At 41.5% G+C, this 27960-nt stretch overlaps 1 protein-coding gene across 1 annotated transcript in view; it reads left to right on the top strand.

The window, feature by feature from the left end:
• Positions 1 to 11440: 11440 nt before the first annotated feature.
• LOC137653515 (pyrroline-5-carboxylate reductase 3-like) overlaps positions 11441 to 27960 on the top strand; it is a 56541-nt gene continuing 40021 nt past the window's right edge. The window contains exon 1 of the mRNA XM_068386972.1: positions 11441 to 11987. Within this exon, the coding sequence (XP_068243073.1) occupies positions 11492 to 11987 (496 nt within the window). The 5' untranslated portion in view covers positions 11441 to 11491. The remainder of the gene's footprint in view (positions 11988 to 27960) is intronic.

Raw genomic sequence — 27960 nt, 5'->3', positions numbered from 1 at the left:
ATGATGACTTGATGAGATATTGCACTTATCTTAAACTGATCTATCTTTCATAAACAACCAGTGTAAATCAATTAGTGGAGGAGTGATCTCTTTTCGGGGTGGGAGACCTTTTATAAGTCTTGCTCCTCTGTTTACTATGTTTTGCAATTTCCTTAGTTAAACTTTGGGTAAATTGTAGTAAATGAAGTTACTGTAGTCAATCCTGGTAATAACAAAAGTTAATCACAAGTTTCTGTTACAGAATATTCATCCAGATACCTCTTTACAAAAGCAATGTTTCTAAGAGGATATTCAGCATTGCTTACCACATTATTTATTTATGGACAGAGACAATTTACAGTCAAATGATACCCATAGGTCACGAACTTTATCAGTTATCGGGACCGAGTTGCTACCAATATTTATTTGGATGTCACCCAAGTTTCATAAGTGGTTTTTCGTACCTATCACCCTAAATTCATTTTATTTTCATTTAGTTTTAGTTGTTTAACTGTCATCCATTCCATTTATGCATTTGTGACTATCTTTGTTCTCATGCAGACTTCTCTGAATAACAAATATTATTCATCGAAGTTAAGGAGAAAACTTTCAGTTGTTGGCTAAAGGCGGGTTTACACGGCCGAGCAGCTCGCCGAGCCCGGTTGTCGAACCTACTTGTAGAACGGCTTGAAGAGCTTTCAGACAGTACATCGAGCCTCAGTGTGCCTCATGGCAAAACAACGTCAACATGTCTCTCGACCAGGACGATTTGTAGCCATTGCTTTAGCAGTGGCACTAAGAAGGAAAAAAAAAGATAAAAGTGGACGAAGGATTGGCTACTAAAAAGAGAGAAATTTTCACACACCAACTTGCTTATTGCTTTAAAATTAAGGCTTTAAAATTAGTTCTTTCAATATTTCATGCAGAGCTGCTATTCCTTTGTTTCTGGCTACTTTATTGGAATAGTCTTTTGATTTAACTTTCCATAAAGCTGGATGAGCCCGATATGTATGTATGAAATCAAAGTACGACTTCCTTCTCATTCTTGCTTTCATTAATGGCAGCCATTATTCATTTCTTTGATGATGTTTCCTCTAGCAGGTTTGAATAACAACTGAGGTTCGATGCTCGACACCCGTTCACACATTCACACCGCTCGTCAAACAATGTAGCTCAGCCCACAAAAGTCAAGATGAGCCTGACTTTCATCGAGCCGTTCGGCGAGCGCGCTCGACAACCAAATAGCCCGTTTACACGCTCGAACATCAATTCAAACACAGGGTTGTCGAGCCAGGCTGGACGAGCTGCTCGCCCGTGTAAACATAGCCCGTTTACACGCTCGAACATCAATTCAAACACAGGGTTGTCGAGCCAGGCTCGACGAGCTGCTCGCCCGTGTAAACCCCGCTTAACACTTGCAAATCCTTAAGCGAGGTTTACACGGGCGAGCAGCTCCAGGCTCGACAACCCTGTGTTTGAATTGATGTTCGAGCGTGTAAATGGGCTATTTGGTTGTCGAGCGCGCTCGTCGAACGGCTCGATGAAAGTCAGGCTCATCTTGACTTTTGTGGGCAGAGCTACATTGTTTGACGAGCGGTGTGAACGTGTGAACGGGTGTCGAGCATCGAACCACAGTTGTTATTCAAACCTGCTAGAGGAAACATCATCAAAGAAATGAATAATGGCTGCCATTAATGAAAGCAAGAATGAGAAGGAAGTCGTACTTTGATTTCATACATACATATCGGGCTCATACAGCTTTAGGGAAAGTTAAATCAAAAGACTATTCCAATAAAGTAGCCAGAAACAAAGGAATAGCGGCTCTGCATGAAATATTGAAAGAACTAATTTTAAAGCAATAAGCAAGTTGGTGTGTGAAAATTTCTCTCTTTTTAGTAGCCAATCCTTCGTCCACTTTGATCTTTTTTTTTTCCTTCTTAGTGCCACTGCTAAAGCAATGGCTATCAAATCGTCCTGGTCGAGAGACATGTTGACGTTGTTTTAGTACGAGGCACACTGAGGTTGATGTACTGTCTGAAAGCTCTTCGAGCCGCTCTACAAGTAGGTTCGACAACCGGGCTCGGCGAGCTGCTCGGCCGTGTAAACCGGCCTTTACGATTTATACAAATACTGCACATCGTTGGTTTCACAATTTTTTACTGGGGTCTAAAGCGATGTCAGGCAGGGGAACTGATCAGGACTACGGTCTACTCCAACGTCAAAGCAAAGTCCATCAAAAGAAGGTAACTGTGCTTATCCCCTAAGAAAAATGAAAAAAGAGCACATTAATAGAAGAAGAAAAGCATATATCAATATTCATTAACATGAGAAGAATGTATCGTCCCAATTGATGAAATAAATTCAAAGCATACGGGTTATCGTTCAACACAACTGAAAATTGAACACAAATCATGAGTAATATACTCCCAGGTAGAGGAATTAAAGAACGATATACAAACTGGTTTGAGTTGTATGTAGCTCTGACAAGACCAAAAATTTGTACGAAGGAATCTTAATTACCTTTTGAATAAAAGTGAAATGTGTGTATCCTTTTCTGCATGCGACTTTTATTAATAGTGGAACAAAAAAATATCTCTAAAATTTATTATTTATATATAGAAAACTTCGAATTAGAGTTAAAAATGAGAACTCTTTTGATATCGATATTATAAGCGGTTAAAATGGTTTAAAGGTAGTAGGTTGGCCAGTGCACCAGCCAACCGTTGAGATACTACTGCTAGAGAGTTATTGAGTCCTGTGTCTGGCCAGATAGTACTATATTGAATCCATCTATGGCTATGCCTCCTTTTTTCATTTGCCTATACATGCATCAAACACTGAGATTGCCAAACAATTCTTCTTTGCTCAAGGGGTTAACTACTGCACTATAATTATTCAGTGGCTACTTTCCTCTTGGTAAGTGAAGAAAAGATTCTTTAGCTATGGTAAGCAGCTCATGTAGAAGGACACTCCAAAATCAAACCATTGTAATCTAGTCTAGTGGAGTGCCATAGCCTCTGTACCCCGGTCTCCCACTGTTTTGGTTTAGAGTTCTCTTGCCGTAACCAGTCAAATGATCCAATAACTCTCTAGCACTTAATATCTCAACGGGTGGCAGTTACCTTGGCAAACATTATTATTAATTGATAAATATGGTGATATTTTTGTATTGACAACTTTAATTGACCACGTATTTCTTCTGACTTGATAAAAGCAAATTACAACTGTGGTGCAAATAAGAGAGGGGAGGGGCCTTCAGGCGCAATTTGTGTGGATCACGGGGTCTGATGCCAAAAAACCAGTAACCCGTGATGTCATATTTTTTAAGTAATAAGCTCAACTTTATTTTTTCTCTCTCTCTCTCTCTCTCTCTCTCTCTCTCTCTCTCTCTCTCTCTCTCTCTCTCTCTCTTTATTCCAGGTGATGCTTTCCTTATAAGAAGTCAATAGCTTGCAATGTAACCCATTTTAACTAGATTTGAAGCTTTACTAATGTTAATAATAATAATAAAAATAATTTTCATATATTTGACTATAATATTCAATTACTTTTACAATTTTATATCGCGAGGCTACATTTCCGAGCTTAAATATATCCACATTAGCAGCACTCACGTATGAAAACTGTTATTTATATACACCAAGGTAGTTCTCCTGTTTTGGGGATAGCCAAGATAAAAAAAGGAAACAAAGGGGGACTTTTTTTTCTTTGCTGCTTCCAGTCCACCGTTATCCACCACTTATGAAGCTTCATGTTCTGAATCCCCTACTGACACTACCTCAGTTGTCACCAAGGCAACCTGAGGAAGCAGCAGGGCCTATCGGAACTATGTCACAATTGCTTGCCATTCATTCCTATTTCTAGCATACTCTTTTGCCTCTCTCCCATCTATCCTCCTATCACCTAGAGCTTTCTTCACTCCATCCATTCACCCAATCCTTGGCCTCCCTCTTGTACTTGTCTCATCAACTCTTGCATTTATCACCCTCTTCAGCAGACAGCCATATTCCATTCTCTCTACATGGCCAAACCACCTCAACACATTCATGTCCACTCTAGTTGCTAATTCATTTCTTACACCTTTTCTCGCCCTCACTGCTTCGTTCCTAACCCTATCTAATCGAGATACACCAGCCATACTCTGTCAATTCTTCTCAAACACAATTTCTGTCTTTCCGTCACTTTCATTCCCCACAACTCCAATCCATGCATCACAGTTGGTACAATCACTTTCTCATACATAACTCTCTTTACATTTATCCTTAACCCTTTATTCTTTACCACTCCCTTCACTGCCCCTAACACTTTACATCCTTCATTCACTCTCTCATGCACATCTGCTTCCTATCCACCATTTGTAGCAACAACAGACCCCAAGTACTTAAACTGATCTACTTCCTCAAATAACTCCATTCAACATGGTGTTCAACCTAGCACCACCCTCCCTTCTCGTGCATCTCATAATCTTACTATTACCCACATTAACTATCAACTTCCTGCCCTCACACACCCTCCCAAACTCCCACTAATTGACCCAGCTTCAATGAGTATGTAACCAATACAGTATCATCTGCAAACAACTGATTCCCCTCCCACTCATGATCATTCTCATCTATCAGTTTCAATCCTCGACCAAGCACTCAAGCATTCACTTCTCAAACAACTCCATCAACAAACAAATTGAACAACCATGGTGATATCACTCATCACTGTCTCAGACCCACTCTGACAGGAAACCACTCACTCACTTAATTTCCTATCTTAACACATGCTTTACTGCCTAAATTTCCTATCTTAACACATGCTTTACTGCCTATGTATAAACTCAGCACCTATTGTAACAATCTTCCACCAATTCCATATAACCTCATCACATTCCACATCGCTTCCCTATCATCTCTATCATAAGCCCTCTCCAGATCCATAAATGCAGCATACACATCCCTACGTTTTGCTAAATATTTCTCGCATATCTGCCTAATTGTAAATATCTGATCCACACTTCCCTTGCCTCTTCTAAAACCACCCTGTACTTCGAAGATTGTATCATGTTTTATCCTTAATCCTATTGATTAGCACTTAATATTACACTTTTCCAACCACACACTCAACAAACTAATGCCCCTTGAATTACAACACGCATGCATATCTCCCTTAACTTTATATAGCAGAACAATACACACACACACCCAGTCCACTGGTACGATTGACAATTAGTAAACAATTTTACCAATCATCCAAGTACAGTCATAACCCCCCCCCCCCCCCATCTTTAACACTTCAGCCCTCTCACCATCCATACAAGGTGTTTTTTCCTGCTCTCATTCCATCTAGTCCTCTCGTCACTTCCTCTCTTGTAATCTCTCTCTCTCTCTCTCATTCTCATCTCCTATCACTGGCACCTCAAACCTGCAACAGCAATTATATCCGCCTCCCAATTCTCCTCAACATTCAGCAATCTTTCAAAATATTCAGCCCACCTTATTCTTGCCTCCTCTCCTTTCAGCAACCATTTTCATCTCTCACTGTCTTTATTTCTCGATCCACCCTTCCTTACTCTCTTCACTTCTTTCCAAAACTACTTCTTATTCTCTTCATATGAACCACCCAATCCCTGACCCCACCTCAAGTCAGCTGCTCTCTTTGCCTCGGATACCTTATGTTTTACTTCCAAATTTTTCTCACTATATTTTTCATACTTCTCTACATTATTACTCTGCAGCCATAGTTTGGGAGCTATGACTGATTGTCTAAGAGACTCCGTCTGGAGATACTGTCTGAGCAATCTGTGTGTGGTTGTGCAGCCATTCTTCAGTTGCCCTATTTTTCTCTTCCACTTTTATCGTCAATCCTTCATTCCATCATTCACTACAGATAAGAAAAATACAATTATAGCTGTGGCGAAATTTCACCGGTTTCCTAAATTGCCCGATGTACTGGGCGGATCACAAGGCCTTAAGGGCTAGCCTCTCAAAACCATTCAGGAAATAAGTAGAATACAGCTATATTTACAAATTTATTATGAAAATAATCATCTAATACGAGAGAAATACAAAAAATAAACCTTTACTCGACATACAAAGAAACACTTGACTTAATGAACATGTGCGTTACTGAAAAAAAAAACTATGTCCGCACCGGACTCAAAATTAAGCAAAAGTAGTTAAACATTTAGTAAGTTACCTCAATAAACGCCTTACCGAGACCTTTTTACGTATTTTACAAAACAACTCTGATCCCCGGGCACAAGGATCGATGAAATATTTACAGATACAAATTTTACACAACTCTAACAAAACCTATATGGAAACCGACCTGGGTACACTAGGGGGGGAGAGAGAACAATTAAGGATTTACTGTGGTTGGGGACGCCGGATCAAAGAGGCAGAGCTGGCCTCTGTAACCACCGACGTCACCTTTTTCCCGCATTTTTTCCTGAACCTAAATTTCTAGATTGGATTTGTTTTATCATGTTACAATAAAATGACATTATATTTCTTAATCTCAAATTACAAGTAGTCGATTTCTTTAGTCTCAGCGCCTCCCCTACCAGGCGGTTCCTCTTTTGGTTCTAAAACATTCTCGTCTTGAACCACATTCATTCGCCCGCGAGTTCTCTCCTCTCCCTCCAATTTGACGCACGTAGGTGGAGTCAAATGGCGGGAATTTTGATAGATCAGTTCGAAATTCCCGACAATAGCAACAGTTGATCATTACAGAGTTTTAACCAAAGATGGTTTTGTCAAATCTAAATAAATGACATTATTTTACGATTTCAGAAATCTGTCGATGAATGATGCGCTCACAGCATATAAAGATATGAAAACATGGTAGGGTATCTATGTGAAAACATCAGCTGATCGTATGGAATTGTGTAACAGCGCCATCTATTGTTTAATTATTCATTTTGTTATGCTCCAAAGTCTAAACACTTTACTTACAAGTGATCTTTAATACAAAGATAAAAACAACTAAGGTTTCAGCAGATTTCAGATTTGTCCGAAATATTATTCAATCCTCCTATTCTTCTGGTAGAATAGAGAGAAACGGAAAATACGAATTTTCTGTTGGCTACACATAAGAAAATGGTGTAGGTTAGGCTTTCCTTATATGGGCTATATGACTGCAAGAGCCTGTGCCTAGCCGTTCAACAACTACAACAACAACAACATAGGCTTACCTCAGAATCTAAGATGGTTGAAAGCCTTAGGTTTTTACTGGCTGTTCTGTGAGCAACTTAGCAAGAATTCGTGCCAGCATAAGGCTCTCTTAAAGTGTTCTAGATTCTAGAAACACTAATGCACACAAGGTCTCAGTGGATACTAGATACTTAAGAATAGTTATTGGGCGACCACGTACATTCATTCCAAGAACATTTTACACGAACTGCCATCTGTTTTAGATCGTTTCTCAACGAATGTGTTTTAATTGGAGAGCGCCCCCAGGAAAATGTTGCAGAAAGTTCCTATACATTATCAACCTCCCTCTTTTGTGTTTTGCCTCCCTTCTACAGTATCGCCCCTTGTTAAGCAGTTTCCTGTTCGTTGGCCTGTAGTTTATATATGTTATGAGGCTTTGGAAAATCGACTTTAGAGCACACGAGTACACTGTTATTATTATTATTATTATTATTATTATTAATCGACAACCATAGTTGGAAAAGCAGGATGCTATAAGCCCAGGGGCCCTAACAGGGAAAATAGCCCAATGAGGAGAGAAAATATGAAAAAATAAAATATTTTAAGAACAGCAACAGTAAAATAAATGTTTCCTATATAAACTATAAAAACTTAACAAAACAAGAGGAAGAGAAATAAGATTGAACAGCATACCCAAGTGTACCCTCAAGCAAGAGAACTCTAACCCAAGGCTGTGGAAGAGCATGGTACAGAGGCTATGGCACTACCCAAGACTAGAGAACACTGATTTGACTTTGGAGTGTTCTTCAACTAGAAGAGCTGCTCACTATGGCTAAAGACTCCTCTGCCCTTGCCAAGAAGAAAGTAGCCACTGAACAATTACAGTGCAGAAGTTAATCTCTTGGATGAAGAAGGATTGTTAGGTAATCTCAGTGTTGTCAGGCGTATGAGGAAAGGAGAATCTGTAAAGAATACGCCAGACTATTCGGTGTATGTGTAGGCAAAGGGAAAGTGAACCGTAACCAGAGAGAAGGATCTAATGTACAGTAGTACTATCTGGCCAGTCAAAAGACCTCATAACTCTCTAGCGGTTGTATTTCAACGGGTGGCTGGTGCCCTGGCCAACCTACTAAAAAAAGAAAAGGTAAATAAAACGTTATGAATTATGAAACGTTGACATTCATAGAAAAGAAAAATAGGGATATGCCTATCCATAAAAGTTGTAACACAAAACTTCACAATAAACAAATCAAAGGATCCTACCCTATCTAACAAATGAGGACCGACAAAAGAGCATTCATAGAAAAAAGATTGAGAAATGTAGGCATGTATAAGGTAATAGTTTCAAAACCATAAAAAAGTGGCATTTTCACGTTCAGAATCTCTTATAAAATTACATTGCATAATTAGCTGTATTTGTTCGATATAAACTCACAATATGTATCCTGGCAAAAAAGGAAAAAAAAAACTTTCCATTCAAAATATTGCGTAGGATTCAACAAGGTTAACCTACGGACAATAAGAATATATCGCTCGCATATTATGTATTCACACTGCTCACATTTCACTTGTTGATATCAGTATTAGGAAAACATCATCATCATCCTCTCCTCCCACGCCTATTGACGTAAAGGGCCTCGGATTAGATTTCGATAGTCGTCTCTATCTTGAGCTTTTAATTCAAAACTTCTCCATTCATCATCTCCAAATTCGCGCGTCATAGTCCTCAACCATGTAGGCCTGGGTCTTTCAACCTTTCTAGTCCCTTATGGAGCCCAGCTGAACAGATGGACAACAGATGATATGAATAAGACAAGAAACTATTCACCCACATACCGTCATATCTTTCAAAACAATGTCTTATCAAGTTCAGCTATATCCATTTATGCAAATTTCAACAGGGAAATTGTGTGGTATTATTATTATTATTGATTGCTAAGCTACAACCATAGTTGGAAAAGCAGGATGCTATAAGACCAGGGGCTCCAACAGGGAAATAGCACAATGAGGAAAGGAAACAAGGAAAAAAAATATTTTAAGAACAGTAACATTAAAATAATTTTTTTCTTTATAAACTAAAATTTTTTTTACAAAACAAGAGAAAGATAAATTAGATAGCATAATGTGCCCGAGTGTACCCTCAAGCAAGAGAACTCTAACCCAAGACAGTGGAAGACCTTGGTATAGAGGCTATGTCACTACCCAAGACTAGAGAACAATGGTTTGATTTTAGAGTCTCCCCTCTCCTAGAAGAGCTGCTTACCATAGCTAAAGAGTCTCTTCTACCCTTGCCAAGAGGAGAGATGCCACTGAATAATTACAGTGCAGTAGTTAACCCCTTGGGTGAAGAAGAATTGTTTGGTAAGCTCAGTGTTGTCAGGTGTATGAGGATAGAGGAGAATCTATAAAGAATAGGCCTGACTATTCGGTGTATGTGTAGGCAAAGGGAAAGTGAACCGTAACCAGAAAGAAGTATCCAATGTAGTACTGTCTGGCCAGTCAAAGGACCCCATAACTCTTGTGGCGAGCTCAGAGAGGGTTGTGAATTCAAAGGCAAGATGCAATCAACTGAGTACTATATTAAAGAACACTCTCCTTTATATACAAAACCTCAAGGCAACAGGAAAATACATGTTCGAGGAAATGACATTGTTACAGAAGAAAACAGCAGACATGAATTTTCATGTTCGTTTTAGTGCGAGGGAAGAGCGAAGATACAAGCATAATATATACAAAAGGAATTATGTACAATTGTGTGACACACGGTTGGTACACTCTCTAGCGGTAGTATCTCAACGGAAAGCACAGTGTACTTAACATTAAGGTCTGTGAACACACCATAATTCTAATTCCCTAGGAAAGTTCAACATTTTAGTGATTTTCTTTAAAAGGATTCTATGCATGTGTCTACGAGTTACAGTAAGTAAATAAAATATATCGCATAATGCTTTGAGTGAATTCAATGTAAAAGCCTGGTCGATCGACTCACTACTGTTGATATCAATGAAATATTTAATTTGCAGATAAACGTATTTGCAAATATTTGTTTGTTGTTTCATATGGCATATATCTTGCTAACATTATATATAATTCGATTGCCAGCGGTAGGTACACAGTATTACACCCACACTGAATCACATGCCCAACAGTATACTTGCACGTCTTCCTTTGGTCGGTCTTCAAAGATAGCAAACGGAAGACCAGAGAGTCGCTTGAATTTCTGTGAGTTTCGATCAGTTAGGTGTTTTGTTTACATCTGAACTCGAAGGGAAAAAAAGAGCGCTCAATATGAATGACATTTGCCACTAAAGAATAATAATCAATACATATTTATTTCTTTTTATATTTCATAGAATAAAATACCTCTGTAGTTGTTCAGTTGCTACTTTTCTCTTGGCAAAGGTAGAGGAGACTCTTCTGCTGTTGTAAGCAGCTCTTCTAGGAGAAGGACACTCCAAAATCAAACCATTGTCCTCTCATCTTGGTTAGTGCCATAGTCTCTGTACCATGGCTTTCCACTGTCTCAGAGTAAAAGACACTGGGGTACACTCGAGCACACTATTTTATTCTAATATTTTTACTATTCTTAAATTATTCTATTTTCATTGTTCATTACTTCTCTTGTAGTTTATTTCCTTGCTTCCTTTCTTCACTGGGTTATTTTCCCTGCTGGAACCATACTGTAAATATCCTACCCCTTGGGCTAATAGCATCCTGCTTTTGCAACGTGTTGTAGCCTAGTAATTGATGATAACAACAACAACAACAATATAATAATACTAATAATAATAATGATGATGATGATAATAATAATAATAATAATAATAATAATAATAATTTTAGTTAGACGCGTTGCTAATAGATGTCGCTGATCTCAGAAAGAATGCGCCCAGTTTTTTTTATACTAGTGGAACCTTTAAATTGTTGTGCTCATACATTCCTGCAACGAGATTTGATTCTGGCTTGGCAAAAAAAAATTAAATTGCTCAAAACTCTTTTTAAAATATCAAGATTTCTAATAATTTTGTATAGAGTCGAAGATATATGGAGCTATTTTTATAGAGCAGCTTTCTTTTCTTTCATTTACTGTCTTTGGCGGTAAACACAGCAGGTTTGCCAGGTTGGCCTTTTTCGTGCCATAACACTCCAAATTTGGCTTTTTTTCGTGCTAGATATCTAAATTTGGCCTTTTTGAAATTGTTTAGCCTTAAATGCTATATTTTTGGCCTTTTAAAGCTGCAGTTGATCAGACAATTGGCCTTTTCTCATTTGGAAAACCTGGCAACCCTGAAAGCAAGCTTTCCTTTCTTCCATTTAGTGTCTTTGGCGGTAAACAAAGCAAGAACTGGCGGCCTTGGCGTGATATAGCCACGATGAGTACAAAACGAAGCGAACGTCGGCGTGTTGCCGCTGCTATAAAAATTGAAAAAGACAGCTCACCTGAACCTGAAGAGGTTCCCGTCGAAAATGTCGATGTCGACTATGAAGTTAGTGAGGATGAGGGTGATGAGGAATCGGCTAATTCATCACCAAAGAAGAAAATTAAGCGGGAATCGACTGGTGGCTACAGGTATCCGAGGAAATTCAATGAGAGATGGCTGACAGTGCCGGAAATTAAGGATTGGATTCATCCTTTGAAAATGGACACGCGTTATGTCTGGTGTAAATACTGTAAGAAAAAGATAAGAGCTCATTTAACTGATATGAGAGTTCACAATAAAACGAAAAAACATCATCGTAATCTTTCCACTGTGAGACCTGAAATCCCGGCGGAACTTCAAATGCCACAAAACTACGTGGAAAACGTCTCTTCGAACAACATTGTTATTTCCTTCCCATCCCAGAAAAATAGTTCACAAGAAGTTATTGGTGAGTGAAACTTATATGTTTTAGTACTGAATTTTATATATGAAAAATCAGCTTCTCATACAGAAACTTCTGTTACTGTCAACTCTTCAGACGTGTTTGATAGTGTCACGTAACTTTAAACTCAACTAACGTTAAATTTAAATCGGTTTTGCTTTACTCAATATTTTGTGTATGTCTGCAATTTGAGAAATAACCCCCCCCCCCCATTAATGTTTTTATCAGACGGGTGAATGTAGTTTGTACTTGGGACAGAAGATATCTTAATTATTATCGTTTTTCTTTTAGGGGAGAATGTTCTTTATTATGGTCTGATATATCTTGAAGTTATTTTATCTTTTTACCATTGACTTCTTATTTTTATGATTATAAGTATTGTACTACATTAAATCTATCTATCAACCTCTGCTTGACCAATTTTAATCCAGAGTAGACAAAGTCTCGACAACATTTATTTCTAAATGCATGAATTTCTCTTTAGGCATACTCAGTCAGGAAGTCCACATGATATTCTATCACAATAAATAATATAAAGTTTTTTACTTTAATTATCTGTTAATTTTTAAGTTTTAAAAGCGACTCCTGAATGGCAAAGGCAAGGGACAGTGACAGTAGTTAGTAAGAATGAAGGTAAACTGGTTTTTAAAAGCTATCCTATAAGAAATTGCATTGAAAAATTTTGTCTTTTTCACATGAGATTGTTCAGGGAATAAGCAATGGTGCTTTTGTAGAACGGCAGACGCAGGTCTGCAACGCCTTAGAAAAAGGGAAGCTCAATCCAATTTTACATTGTAACTAGTAAGTTATAGTTCAACCTAAAATAACCCATCTAACCTTAAGCAGGTAAGGTATGACTTAACCTAAAATAACCCTGATCTAACCTTAACCATGTGAGTTATGGCCTAACCTATTATAACCTCCCACCTATCCTCACCGTGTGTCCTTAAACACCCCCCCCCCCCCCCCGGTTAAGGACATATTGTAAGGTTTTCTATTAGGAAATATATTTTCAGCAAAGCTGGAAGACTAGGATAATATAGAGGGTGTGTCCGCTGAGCTTCAAACTTCTTATAATTGTTTCTTATATGTCTGCAAGCTCTCCTAAAGTATACGAGTGGTCAAGCATCAAGAATGCTGATTTCTTCCTGAATGTTTCAGATGGTAGTCCATTTGCCTTTTGGGTTAACCTAGGATTTCTCATAAGTACATTTTTTTTTTCTCGGAATCACAATCATATGGGGGTCCTAGCTGATTTGTCCTCTGGACAACATTGAATAGTTTTGCCCATATGCAAATTAGTGCTGCCATTGCCCAAAAATTTTATTTATTAGATATCTGGATAACTGTGCATCACACCCTCTCGGAAATGACCATTTAAGTTTTCATGATCAAAGATCACAAGAAACACATTAAATGCTATTTCATATGGATACTTCTGTATATGTATACAAAATGAGGCCCTTTGATATTGAAAATCTTATTTTTCCCAATATCTTGTAAACTATGCTCAGTAACATTGAACAAAATGTGAATACCCCACTTTTTTCATGGTCATAGATTCAAATAAACATGTGAAACATTTTCTTGTGTCAATATGTATGTCTGTACATGTGTAGTTCAGTTTTTATCCAAAATCCTATTTCCTTTAATATCTTGAGAACAATGGTACATAATGTTACGCAAACAATACTTGTACCCATGCATATGGTGATAGATGTGAAGAAGCATAATGAAATTGAAAAATCCAAGGGTACAGAATATAGGAAATATACAGACATTTTCATGATGAAGTGTCCATATATTTGCTCTAAACTTTAAGCATATCTTTGTTCCAACACAGAATACAAACCCTTTTGCTTCTTATTAGGAAATATGCTTTCGGCAAAGCTAGAAGACTAGCCACTGAATCTTTAGTGAGGTGTAACTACCCCACCATTAGTTAGTGGGGATTGGGTTAGTACCGTCTACCCTGTTCACACACACTTGTTCTATCATCACTATATTTTATAAAAAAAGAAATATGAGAAAATTGAAGCAAACCCTTTGTAAACCAGCAGTCCCTTTAACTACCTGTAACTAAGCATACTAAAACAGAATCCTTTAATAGTTATCAACAGTTCCATATGTAATACTTCCTGATAAAATGCTTTTTAAGGTAAGCCATGCCTAGGCATAATCATCGTCACCACCCTGCAGAAAGTCTTTCCTTAAGACAACAGGATCCAAAGGCAGAAGAAGGTGGCAAGTCCTTTCCTTCAACAAGACGCACTCCCAGTACAGCAGTGGTTAGGTCTCGTAGGTCACCTATCATCCCTTGTACAGTACATTTAGTCCGCAATGGCCGCCGATGAATATTATCTTTTCAGTGGCGGCTAGAATACAGGTGGGTTGAGCACGAGGATTCTCCAGATACTCTGGTCCCTATGGGACCCGATAAGAAGACTGACTTGAGATGGTGGGTGACAGACTAGAATCTCTCATCAGGGGTCGACCTTCCTGTCCCACCCCCTGGAATTGATGCTCCTATTTGATGCATCAAAAGAAGGGTTGGGGCTCCATATAATGCATCATACGGGCTACAGGCTTTGGTTAGTCTGAAAGGTACCAATGCATATATCTTCTGAAGATGAGGGCTGCCTTCCTAGTCGTATAGCAGTCCATCAGTTCTTGGTGGGTCACTCGGTGGTGTTGATGAGCAGTAACACCACAGTAGGGGCTTATGTAAACAAGCAAGGTGGCACCTTTTCGCAGCACCTTTTGCCATCTAGCAGTGGAGAGACTAAGATGGACAGAATACAACTCGGTGTCTCTATCAGCTTGCTTCAATCTGGGCAAAGAAATGTGCCCGTGGACATTCTGAGAAGATAGACTCGGATAGTGGGTTGCGAGTGGTCTTTGAATTGTCTAGTAGCCAGCAAAGTCCTAGCTTTGTGGGGTTCCCCGATAGTGGTCCTGTTCGCTACAGCCCTGAACAAGTCTCCCGCTTTACTGTTCACCAGTCCTGGATCCCCAGGCCCTCTGGCAGGAAGCATTCCAGCATCGATTGGACAACATAAACATTTACGCCTTTCCCTCGTTCTGCCTGATGAGAGGGGTGCTCAACAAGGCAAGGTCATCCGCAAACCTAGCAATGACCCTCATAGCTCCGCTATAACATCATGCTAAATTGTTCCCATACCTTTTTCAGCTTCTGACCTAAGTCCCGAGAGAACTCCCTCCACGACACATCATACTCAGACAATCACATGTTAACATCTAATACAAAGTCGTAGGATCCCTACGTCTTCACACCTGGAGACTTTTCAGTTGCAAAGAGGATGTTCAAATACCTCCGGAAATCTTCAGCGGCCGTTTACCAGGCTAAATGGACTGTCTTCTGTGGCTGGTTTCATGGAAGGAGTATCTCTTTCCTCATTGCCACTATTCCAGCAATAGCAGAGTTCATTATGTACCTTAGGGAGGGAAAATAAGTCCTTGGTCTTGGCAGTGAAAGGCTACTGTTTGGCCTTTAGCCTCGCCTTGATGCTGATATAAGTTAACATTTCATCTTTGTTTAAGTGTCTCTTCTCCTATGTTTCGAGCTTACCTGTCCTCAATTAGAAGTCAGACCACTTTCATGGAATGTGGTTCGCTTCCTTCGATTCCTAAAGGGTGCTCCCTGCAAACCATCATGTCAGGCATCATGTCTTCACCTGACCTTGAAGACGGTTTTCCTGCTTGCGTTGGCTTCGGCCATTAGAGTCAAGAGAACTGCAGGAGCTCACCCCCGAGTGTCAGCACTCTCTGCTTGAATTCGTAAGGTCATAGACCAAGAGCTTATGACGTTAGGGACATAGCGTTCAAGAAAAACAACTGTGACGCAAGTCCTATTGGAGGGTATGTGTAAGCATCAGACGACCTTCACTGCCCAATACCTGCAAGACATGACCCAAAGGAACATGGAGACGTTCTTCATTGGTCCTGTGTGACTACTCAACAAATTCCTATAAGATGGTATGTGTTAGTATATGGATACGTTCTTCATTGGCCCTTTTTGACTACTCAACAAATGGTTTAAACACCTTGGGGCTCCTTGATGGACAAGTAGCAGATGGTGGAGGGCAGAGTTACACGGGATTAAGTCTGGGATGAATGACAAGAATGACTGGCTCTTTCTTTCTTTCATCTTCCCCTCTTGGGGGGGAACAGCACCTATGGTACTCTGCAAGCTGGCCTCTGTCTGCAGATAAAACTGTTTCCCTTATGTAACAGTCTTGGTATAGAGATATATACTTGTTGTGTCCCCATACCCCCTGGTGAGGTGGAATTAGGTAAAGTCTATGGTTTGTTCAAAGATTCCTACGTTTCTGTGAATTCTTACCAAGACTAATCACACTGCTAGTATCACTCACTCACAGATTGCTCAGGCTACTAAAGCGTGCTATTGCACGTAGAGTTTAGCAAGGTGTCAGAGTCTCCTCCCTTATTTGTGCAGAGCACGTACGGGAAAAACCCCTAGTAAAAAACCAGCTAGTTGGTTAGGACTTCCACCGACCTAAGGGCGAGTCATCCATAATAAAGAGCGAAGTGTCGGAACAAATGACAAATTTAAAGTAATTTGTGTTTTTCCTAACGATACAAACCTTGAGCTCTTTATACAACTGTGGCTTGCTATCACCTATCCCCCGGTAAGGCCTGCCTGCAAGCAAAATGGTTGCCTACCTACTGCAAGCTGCAGAAATTGGCAAAGCAGTCATACGAATTCCTAGCAATGACAGATATCTTTATTCTTTTGGTCTGCTGTGACTGTAAGATGTAACTGATGGATAAAGTCCAGGTGGAATGTTGGAATAGGGTGGTGCTGGGCATCAATGCAACCTATCTGCAGCTGGGAACAAATTGGTTGCAGTTACTGGTAATGAATGCAATAAGTGGCTGCAACAGTGTCCTACCTGTTCAGCAAGGTTAAGTCTTGAATGTATTGAAGGAAGGCAACATTGATGGTCTGTTTGAAGCGGTGGCTGAAGAAAATGTCACAGATGCTAAGCCGATGGAAACAGGTAGCCAGTTGTCTGCAGCCATGTATGGTCAGTTGGAAGGAACCTCATTGAGGGAAGCCACTGTGTATAAGGGCGTTACCACTACAGAAGCTAATCTGTTGGTTCACATGATTAGAGCTAATATGCAGGTTTTGATATATAGGCAGCTAATCAACAAGATCCAACCACTTTAGACATAGCCAATTTTGGATGGGACATGAAGAACAATATTCCATCCCAATTGATTAACACTGCTCTTGCAGTACCTGCAAATCTGATAGATGTTATCAGTTTTGATTGCAAAGCCTGTAGTGCTAATGTTTGCAGCTTTAAGGGACACATCTTGTCGTGTTTCATCTAGTGTGTGTGTAGCAGACAAGGATTGCTGAAATCCTTTCATACGAAGGAAAGATGCAGATGTCGATCTGGAAGAAGATGACAAAGATACCGATTCTGCAAGAGACGAGATATAAAGACATTTAGAGAATATACTTACTAAAGTTGATTATGTATTTTGGAAACAATCATTATGAATACAATTGGTGCCTAAATATCATTATTCACTAATGATGTGAAACTTTCTTAGTGGATGGCTTACATAAAATGCAATCATGTATATGTAAGATGTATAGATTTATGTACCAGTCATACCAGTATTAATTTGTGTTTTGAATTTATTGCTTTGCTATTGGTTCAGGTCCCTACTTGTTTTATATTTTTTGCAATTTATACATTTCTTGACATTTCTGTTTTGAAAAAGATACACCGATTGGGTATTTTCTCAAGATAGATTCTGAATGTTAAACATCTTGTTTTTTTTTTTTTTTTTTTTTTTATCATTGTTTGCACATTGTACAGCAAGTTGAACTGTTCCACTGAAATGTTAATTCATTGGGGCTTACAAGTGCAGTGTGAAACATGAGCATTGGCTCAAATACATGACATTATCGTCCACTGGCTCCAAAATATTGAAAGAAATGTTTTCTTAAAATGGTGGAACTAAATTGCCTACATGCACAGCCATACATATTGGGATGACAGCATATTTGATGTGTTTATTTGAATCTATAACTATAAAAACATTGGGGAAGACACATTTTCAATATTAATCTTACCCGATGATCATGTAGCTGTCAACTCCGTTGCCCGACAGAAATCTACGGTCGGGATACGCCAGCGATCGCTATACAGGTGGGGGTGTACTCACCAGCGCCATCTGTGGTCAGGTACTCCAGTACTTCTTGTCAACAAGACCTCAATTTTTCCTCTGTCGTGCCACCGGCAAGACCTACATGGATACGCTGTTGATTTTGGAGTCTTTTGTTCACGATTTGGTGAAGTATTTGCTCTGAAATTTAGCCTTCGCTGTACAGGAAGCTTTAGCCTTAGCTTAGCAAGCTTTTGGTATTAATTTGATTCATTGGTTAACGATCTTTGCTTTACTTTGGAATTCCCCCTTTGACTACTTCTAAATTCAAGATGTCTGACCATTCCCAAGTTCCTAAATACAGGCGATGTAGTGTTAGGACTTGTAATAGGCGTCTTCCGAAGGCCTCTGTTGATCCTCACACCGTATGTTCCAATTGTAGGGGAAAATCCTGTCAATTGGAAGATCGATGTGGGGAATGTGCTGGGCTTTCGGAATTCGATTTTAATGAATTCCTCAGATATACTCGTAGGTTAGAGAAGGAGAGAGATAGGAGGAGTTCTTCTCGCTCTTTGGATATTTCCTCTCCCCATGCCCCTCAACCTTTTCCTTCCCCTGTGGTGGTGACCCCCGAACCTGCTACGAGTGCTCAGCCTGCAATGGCTGATATGTTGCGTGCCATTCAGGCTCTCGGTGATAAGGTGGAGTCATTGGTTAGTGACCGCAATCAGCTCTTGGCGGATGTCAGAGAGCTGAAAGCGAAGAGTGCAGTGGGAAGTGTTAGTGCTAGTGCTGTGCATAGTGTCAGTGTTGCGCATGAGGATACATCTGTGCGTGCCAGTCGTCCTCCCAGTCCGGGACCTCTTGCAAGCTCCCAAGCCCAGGGGAGAAGCAATGTCGAAGGACCAAAGGGTTCGGCAGGCCTTGATCGGCGCACAGATGTATCCTCAGTGGTTGCGGACGTATCTGCTAAGGATCGTCCCTTCCACTCCCAGACGAATGAGCCCTTACATTCCTCGTCTGTGGAAGAGGTTTCCAGGAGGAAACGGTGGACTAAGGTCTCACGACCGCTCAAACGTAAGGTCCCTTCCGAGCTAGTCCAACGGCCCAAGGGTAGCCACTGGGTCAGTTCGGACTCGCCGCAGTCATCTGATGACTGCACACCTCCTAAGAGAGGTAGAGTGGTCCCTCAACAGGCCTCTGCTCCAACCACAGTAGACCCTAAGTGGTCCATGCTGCAGACTATGCAGTCTCAGCTTGCGGCTTTTATGCAGGAGTATCAGGCAGAGAAGGTTAACACCCCTCCTCCTGTGAGAGCTCCTCCACCGTTGCGCAGTCCTCACTGCCAGACGCATGTTCGTGCTGCACCTTCTGCTTACATGCGTGAGCTGTCGCATCGGGAGTTGCCGGGTTCCAGCACTATGCGGCATTCTCCTCAGCCCATGCAGCATGCTCTGCAGACCTTACAGCATGCTCCGCATACCATGCAGCATGAGCCGCATTCCATGCAGCATGAGCCTCATACCATGCAGCATGAGCCTCATCCCATGCAGTATGAGCCGCATGCCATGCAGCATGAGCCGCATACCATGCAGCATGAGCCTCATACCATGCAGCATGAGCCTCATCCCATGCAGCATGAGCCGCATGCCTTACAGCATGCTCTGCATACCACACCGCATGCTCCTCAGCCCACCGCAGACCCTCCCTCACGCCGGCCCTCTGCTTTTGTTGTTACCAGCTCACAGTCTGTCCAGCAGAGGCATGATGATGGATCCGCAGGTACGCATGCACCCGTTCTGCAGGATTCAGCCGTTCAGCTTGCTGCTCTGCCTTTGCCTCTTACAACTCAACTGTCGGGTGAGGAGGTTTCTGAGGATGAAGCTGCTCATCTAGATGATCCTCATTCTGATGTTGAAGGACACAAGTCTTCGCCACCCTCCTTAGACTTCCGCAAAGTCCTTGCTTTGTTCAGAGAGTTGTACCCTGAACACTTTGTGTCTGCAACCCCTCGTTCTCCTCCCTCCGAGTTTGCTCTGGGCATGCAGTCTACTGCGCCTGCCTTTACCAAGCTTGTTCTCGCCAGATCATCAAGGAGAGCTTTGAGGGTTATGGGGGATTGGTTGCAGTCCAAGAAGCAACTGGGAAGGACCTCTTTTGTGTTTCCTCCTCCCAAGCTGGCTTCTAAGTCGGGCGTCTGGTATGCCACGGGAGAGGAACCTGGCTTGGGGGTTCCTGCCTCTGCCCAGGCCGACTTCTCAAGTCTGGTTGACTCTCCCCGCAGGTTGGCTATGAGACGTTCGAAGATCTGCTGGTCCTCTTCAGATCTTGATCACTTGTTAAAGGGAGTCTTTCGTGCCTTCGAGATATTCGACTTCCTCGATTGGTGTCTGGGAGCCTTAAGCAGGAAGACTGCCCCTTCTGACAAGGACTCAGCCATGCTGATCATGTCCAGCATGGACAAGGCAATACGAGATGGGTCTGGCGAGCTTGCGGCTTCTTATGTATCAGGGGTCCTCAAGAAAAGAGAACATCTGTGCTCCTTCTTATCTGCTGGTATTACCCCTTGCCAGAGGTCAGAGTTGCTGTTTGCTCCTCTTTCCAAGTGTCTGTTTCCGGAGGAGTTAATTAAGGGGATGGCTGCCCCTCTTCTCCAGAAGGATACGCATGACCTCATGGCTTCTTCTGCACGTAAGGCTAAGACCTTACCTTCTGTGACTAAACCTTACCGCCCCCTAGCAGTTGATACACCTGCTTCCAGGTTCATCCCGCCCTTTCGTGGCAGAACCTCCAGCAGAGGAGGTACCCGTGCAGACAGTCACCGTGGCAAGTCCAAGAAGGGTTCCAAGTCCACAAGAGGCAAGTTTTGACTGCCTTCCTCTCCAGACAGCTGTAGGAGCCAGACTCAAGACCTTCTGGCAAGCTTGGGAGAGCAGAGGTGCAGACGCTCAGTCTGTGAAGTGGCTGAGGGAGGGATACAGAATTCCGTTCTGCCGCAATCCCCCTCTAGCTACATCTCCCATCAACCTCTCTCCCATCTACAAGGAGAAGGACAAGAGGCTAGCGTTGCAACAAGAGGTGTCGCTCTTGCTACAGAAGGAGGCAGTGGTCATAGTCCGGGACCATCAATCCCCGGGCTTTTACAACCGTCTCTTCCTGGTAGCCAAGAAGACAGGAGGTTGGAGACCGGTGCTGGACGTCAGTGCGCTCAATGCTTATGTCACCAAGCAGACGTTCACGATGGAGACGACGAAGTCGGTCCTAGCAGCGGTCAGGCAGGAGGACTGGATGGTCTCGTTAGACCTGAAAGACGCATACTTTCACGTCCCCATCCATCCAGACTCCCAACCTTTCCTGAGATTCGTCTATGGAAAGGTTGTGTACCAATTCCAAGCCCTGTGCTTTGGCCTAAGCACGGCACCTCTTGTGTTTACGCGACTGATGAGGAATATTGCGAAATTCCTTCACTTGGCAGACATCAGAGCCTCCCTCTATTTAGACGACTGGCTTTTAAGAGCTCCCACAAGTCGTCGCTGTCTGGAGAATCTCAGATGGACTATGGATCTGACCAAGGAACTGGGCCTCCTGGTCAATTTAGAGAAGTCCCAGCTCGTCCCATCCCAGACCATTGTTTACCTGGGTATGGAGATTCAGAGTCGAGCTTTTCGGGCTTTTCCGTCGGCCCCAAGGATCAACCAAGCCCTAGAGTGCATCCTGAGCATGCTGAGAAGGAACCGATGCTCAGTAAGGCATTGGATGAGTCTAACAGGGACACTTTCATCGCTGGCCCTGTTCATCGAGTTAGGGAGACTCCACCTCCGCCCCCTTCAGTATCATCTGGCTGCTCACTGGATCAAGGACATGACGCTAGAGACGGTCTCAATTCCTGTTTCCGAAGAGATGAGGTCTACTCTAACGTGGTGGAAGAACAGCATTCTTCTCAAGGAAGGTCTTTCGTTAGCTGTTCAGACCCCCGACCACCGTCTCTTCTCGGACGCATCAGACTCGGGCTGGGGTGCGACATTGGACGGACAGGAATGCTCGGGAACATGGAATCAGGAGCAAAGGACACTTCACATCAATTGCAAGGAGTTGTTGGCGGTTCATCTGGCCTTAAAGAACTTCAAGTCCCTCCAGCTAAACAAGGTGGTGGAGGTGAACTCCGACAACACCACAGCCTTGGCTTACATCTCCAAGCAGGGGGGGACTCATTCGAGGAAGTTGTTCGAGATCGCAAGGCACCTCCTCATTTGGTCAAAAGATCGAAGGCTCACGCTGGTAACGAGGTTCATTCAGGGCGATATGAATGTCATGGCAGATCGCCTCAGCCGGAAGGGTCAGGTCATCCCCACAGAGTGGACCCTTCACAAGGATGTTTGCAGCAGACTTTGGTCCCTGTGGGGTCAGCCAACCATAGATCTGTTCGCTACCTCGATGACCAAGAGGCTCCCATTGTATTGTTCTCCGATTCCAGACCCGGCAGCAGTTCACGTGGATGCCTTTCTGCTGGATTGGTCCCATCTCGACCTGTATGCATTCCCGCCGTTCAAGATTGTCAACAGGGTACTTCAGAAATTCGCCTCTCACAAAGGGACACGGCTGACGTTGGTTGCTCCCCTCTGGCCCGCGAGAGAATGGTTCACAGAGGTACTGCAATGGCTGGTCGACGTTCCCAGGACTCTCCCTCTAAGAGTGGACCTTCTGCGTCAACCTCACGTAAAAAAAGTACACCCAAGCCTCCACGCTCTTCGTCTGACTGCCTTCAGACTATCGAAAGACTCTCAAGAGCTAGAGGCTTTTCGAAGGAGGCAGCCAGAGCGATTGCTAGAGCTAGGAGGACGTCCACTCTCAGAGTCTATCAATCTAAATGGGAAGTCTTCCGAAGCTGGTGCAAGGCCAATGCAGTTTCCTCAACCAGTACCACTGTAACCCAGATTGCTGACTTCCTGTTACATCTAAGGAACGTTAGATCCCTATCAGCTCCTACGATCAAGGGTTACAGAAGTATGTTGGCAGCGGTCTTCCGCCACAGAGGCTTGGATCTTTCCTCCAACAAAGATCTGCAGGACATCCTTAGGTCTTTTGAGACCTCTAAAGAACGTCGGTTGTCCACTCCAGGCTGGAACCTAGACGTGGTCCTAAGGTTCCTGATGTCATCTAGATTTGAACCGCTCCAATCAGCCTCTTTCAAGGACCTCACATTAAAAACTCTTTTCCTCGTATGCCTAGCAACAGCTAAGAGAGTAAGTGAGATCCACGCCTTCAGCAGGAACATAGGTTTCACATCGGAAACGGCTACATGTTCCTTGCAGCTCGGTTTTTTGGCTAAAAACGAGCTTCCTTCACGTCCTTGGCCTAAATCGTTCGAGATCCCTAGCCTATCCAACTTGGTGGGTAACGAGCTGGAGAGAGTACTTTGCCCAGTCAGAGCTCTTAGGTACTATCTGAAAAGGTCAAAACCCTTACGAGGACAATCAGAAGCCTTATGGTGTGCTGTTAAGAAGCCTTCGCTACCAATGTCTAAGAACGCAGTTTCTTACTACATCAGGCTTCTGATTAGAGAAGCTCATTCTCATATGAAGGAAGAAGACCTTGCTTTACTGAAGGTAAGGACACATGAAGTGAGAGCTGTGGCTACTTCAGTGGCCTTCAAACAGAACCGTTCTCTGCAGAGTGTTATGGATGCAACCTATTGGAGAAGCAAGTCAGTGTTCGCATCATTCTATCTCAAAGATGTCCAGTCTCTTTACGAGAACTGCTACACCCTGGGACCATTCGTAGCAGCGAGTGCAGTAGTAGGTGAGGGCTCAGCCACTACATTCCCATAATCCCATAACCTTTTTAACCTTTCTCTTGATTGCTTTTATTGTTGTTTTTGGGTTGTACGGTCGGCTAAGAAGCCTTCCGCATCCTGGTTGATTTGGCGGGTGGTTAATTCTTTCTTGAGAAGCGCCTAGGTTAGAGGTTGTGATGAGGTCCTTTAGTATGAGTTGCAGCCCTTTATACTTCAGCACCTAAGAGTCGTTCAGCATCCTAAGAGGACCACTACGCTCAGTAAGGAAGACGTACTTATTAAAGGCAGAGTAATGGTTCAAGTCGACTTCCTTACCAGGTACTTATTTATTTTATATTGTTATTTTGAATAACTAATAAAAATGAAATACGGGATACTTAGCTTCTTTGTTAACATGTATACTGGTCTCCACCCACCACCCTGGGTGTGAATCAGCTACATGATCATCGGGTAAGATTAATATTGAAAAATGTTATTTTCATTAGTAAAATAAATTTTTGAATATACTTACCCGATGATCATGATTTAAAGGACCTGCCCTTCCTCCCCATAGAGAACCAGTGGACCGAGGAGAAAATTGAGGTCTTGTTGACAAGAAGTACTGGAGTACCTGACCACAGATGGCGCTGGTGAGTACACCCCCACCTGTATAGCGATCGCTGGCGTATCCCGACCGTAGATTTCTGTCGGGCAACGGAGTTGACAGCTACATGATCATCGGGTAAGTATATTCAAAAATTTATTTTACTAATGAAAATAACATTTTTCTTTGTTATTACCACAAATAGTTTCTAAGATATTAAAAAAAAAAAAAAGTTTGTTGGTACTGGTGGACCTCATTTTGCATATGAATACATATATATCAATGTGACATAGTTTTAGTGTGGTTATTATGATCACTGACTGTGAAAACATAGGTATCGACACAGTTATTGAGGTGATGTGATGCACAATTTTCTATGTATCCAAGAAATTAAGTTTTGGGGTAAAGGCAGCACTAATTTGCATGCTGTATTTGCAAAATGGCCTAATGTTGTCCAGAGAACAACTCAGCTGAATATCCTCAGGGACCCCATAGGAATGTGATTCTGCAAAAAAAAAAAAAAAAAAAAAAAAATAAACGTACTTATAAGAATTCTTCGGTCCTCTATGGGAGATGTATTGCTTGTAAATAAACTATTTCTGCACAGGCAGTGGACTCGATGGTATTATTAAGTCATCGGTGCACAAGGTGTAAAAAATCTTAACTCTGCACCATTTACAAGTGTCCAAGTTTTGGTAAACTTGCATAAATACTGTATATAGCCAGTTGGAAGAGACTTCCTCCTACCCAAGGATGAGTCTCCTATATAAAAGATCAAGGTTTGTATTTTTACTGGAACAAATAACAAATTTGGAGATAATTTGTATTTTTGCTAACTATACAAATCTGATTCCTTTTCTTATACTTTCCTGCCATCACCCACCCCCAGAAAGTTGCAAATGTAATCAAAATGTGTGCTTAGTGAGTAAACAGGGCAAGTTCTTCCTCGCTCCCAGACGGTAACTACCAGCCACCTGTTTACACCTTGTTATAAAAGTTTAATTGACATATACTCTAGCCTCGCTGTTTATCTTATGTAAAGTATTCAGGTGTGTATTGTTTTGAAAATACAAATTATCACCAAATTTTTCATATTTTCTGGTTAGGTATAGATTTTGAGTTTTACCAAAGTCTTACTCCTGGCCACAAACTGCTCTTTTGCACTAAGGGGGTTTCCAAAAGGAAAGTTTCATCCTGTTAAGTAACACAGTAGCGCCTTACGTTAGGTTAGGCAGCAGTACCTTAGACTCAGATGTATCCCTGTGATTTGATTATTACAATTATAGGAGAGAGCTAATATTCAAACATGAAAATATCTACTTCCACATATAAAGCAGAGTTGCAGTCACTTTAGCCTTCTACTTTACCTCTATCCACATTTCCTTTCTTCCATATCTCAAGGAGACTGGAATGGCATTTTGAGTGACCTTTTTGGCTTGAATTAGTGACTATTATATAATAGTGATGAGCCTGTTGTTCCTTTGAATTTCACATAGATGTTTTCAAGTTTGAGTAGGTGAAACTCTGTCAGAGAGGAAATGTCAGAAAGAGGGAGTTCCCCAAGGTAGTGTGCTGAGTGTAACGCTATTTGCATTACCAATTAGTGGGATATCTTCTGTCATTCCTCAAGATATTCTCTTGACACTGTTTGTAAATGATCTCTACAGCCAAGCAATATTCCTACAGAACATATCACACTATTCAGGAATATATGGGAAAGCCTTTGCAGCCAACAGATTGAGGATGGAAACTGAAGTTTTGCTGGAGTTAGAATGTCAGTGGTTTAGAGAAAAGTGCAACTCTCAATTGACAAAATAATTCAGTGGTCTGGTATGAATGGATTTAAGTTTTCGACATGCAAATCTGTTGTTGTCCATTTCTGTCGTATTCGGGGGAGTACATCCAGACCCGGATATACACATCAAAGGTCAGCGGATCCCATGTGTAAGTGAAGCTAGATTTTTAGGATTGATATTTGATTGTAGGCGTACATGGGTTCCTTACTTGAGTGTTAAAAGTTAAATCTCTTGAGGCTCTGAATTTTTAAAAAGTTTTGTTCCGTACATCATGGAGGCCAGACCACAAAACTATTTTGAAATTATCTATCTATCTCTATCTATATACCAAGGCACTTCCCCCAATTTTGGGGGGTAGCCGACACCAACAATGAAACAAAACAAAAAGGGGACCTCTACTCTCTATGTTCCTTCAGCCTTAATTTTCAAAAAAATTGGTGATGTGTGTGAAATATACTCCTCAGGCACCACAAACTGATTAAAGATTGTAGATTCTATACATCATACTAGTATCAGATTGGCCACCGTAGCCTTTAGAACTTTGCCAATCCCAAGCCGCCTCCTGACCCTAGAGCGCTACCTTTAGAACTTTACCGAAAGTCTTCTATTATTCGGTATTGATTTAGGTGGCAAAGAGTTCCTAATTTTTTAACCTATCAGACTGCAAACCATGTAAGGTACTCAACATACTTTGAGTTGCACCCAAAATCTCAACCTTATGGTTTTCGGGTAAAACAATTGGTACACAGTCTCGATATAGCTAGAAATAAGGTGCTTCCATTTAAGATATCATCAACTCTTCCATGGAAATTACCAGAGATATCTTTCTATGAATATTTTATTGGTATTAAAAAGAATATGACTGACTTAAAAGCCAGGTCTCTTTTTATGGAGCATGTTGCAGAACATAGGGAATCGACTTTTATATACAGTATACTAATGGCTCAAAATCTGATGCTAGCGTTGGATTTGGAGTATGTAATAATGATTTAAATTGTAGAGGTGCACTTCCTCCTAACACCTTTTATTTTTACTGCCGAACTGTATGGCATACTAACCGTTACTGTGAAAATAGTGTTGGAGGAGGAGGGTAATTTTACCATTTTTAGTGATGCAAGGAGAGTTCTTCAAGCTTTAGGTTTTAATTCCAGTAACTGTTTAATTTTAAAGATTTTAGAGTGACTTTTTATTATTGTACTGAAATATAACAGTTTGTTTTTGCTGGATTGTGGCACTTGTAGGTGTGTTTGGGAATGATAAAGTAGATTTACTGGCAAAGAATGCTGCAGCTGAGTTGCTACAAAGAAGGTATCCCATTTTTTATAACGATTGTTTACCCTGCATTAAGAACTTGATATATAATAATTGGCAACAGCATTGGGATAGTTTAGTATAAAATAAAATGAGAGAAATAACGAATATAATATCCCCTTGGAGGTAAAACATGATGCCCTGAAAGTGGGAGACTACTATTTTGCTGTCTGCATTGGTCACACTTGGTTGACTTATGAATTTCTTCGAACCAGCCAATACCAGCCATATTGTTTGGCACCCTTGACAGTGAGGCATTTGTTGACCTAATGCCTGAATTATTGTACTGAAAGAAATAGATATCTGTTTGAAGCTCAAGGTGAGGAG

The sequence above is a fragment of the Palaemon carinicauda genome, chromosome 14, assembly GCF_036898095.1.
Source record: "Palaemon carinicauda isolate YSFRI2023 chromosome 14, ASM3689809v2, whole genome shotgun sequence".
NCBI lineage: Eukaryota > Metazoa > Arthropoda > Malacostraca > Decapoda > Palaemonidae > Palaemon > Palaemon carinicauda.
The sequence above is the reverse complement of the archived record's forward strand: the minus strand, read 5'-3'. Positions and strand labels throughout refer to the sequence as shown.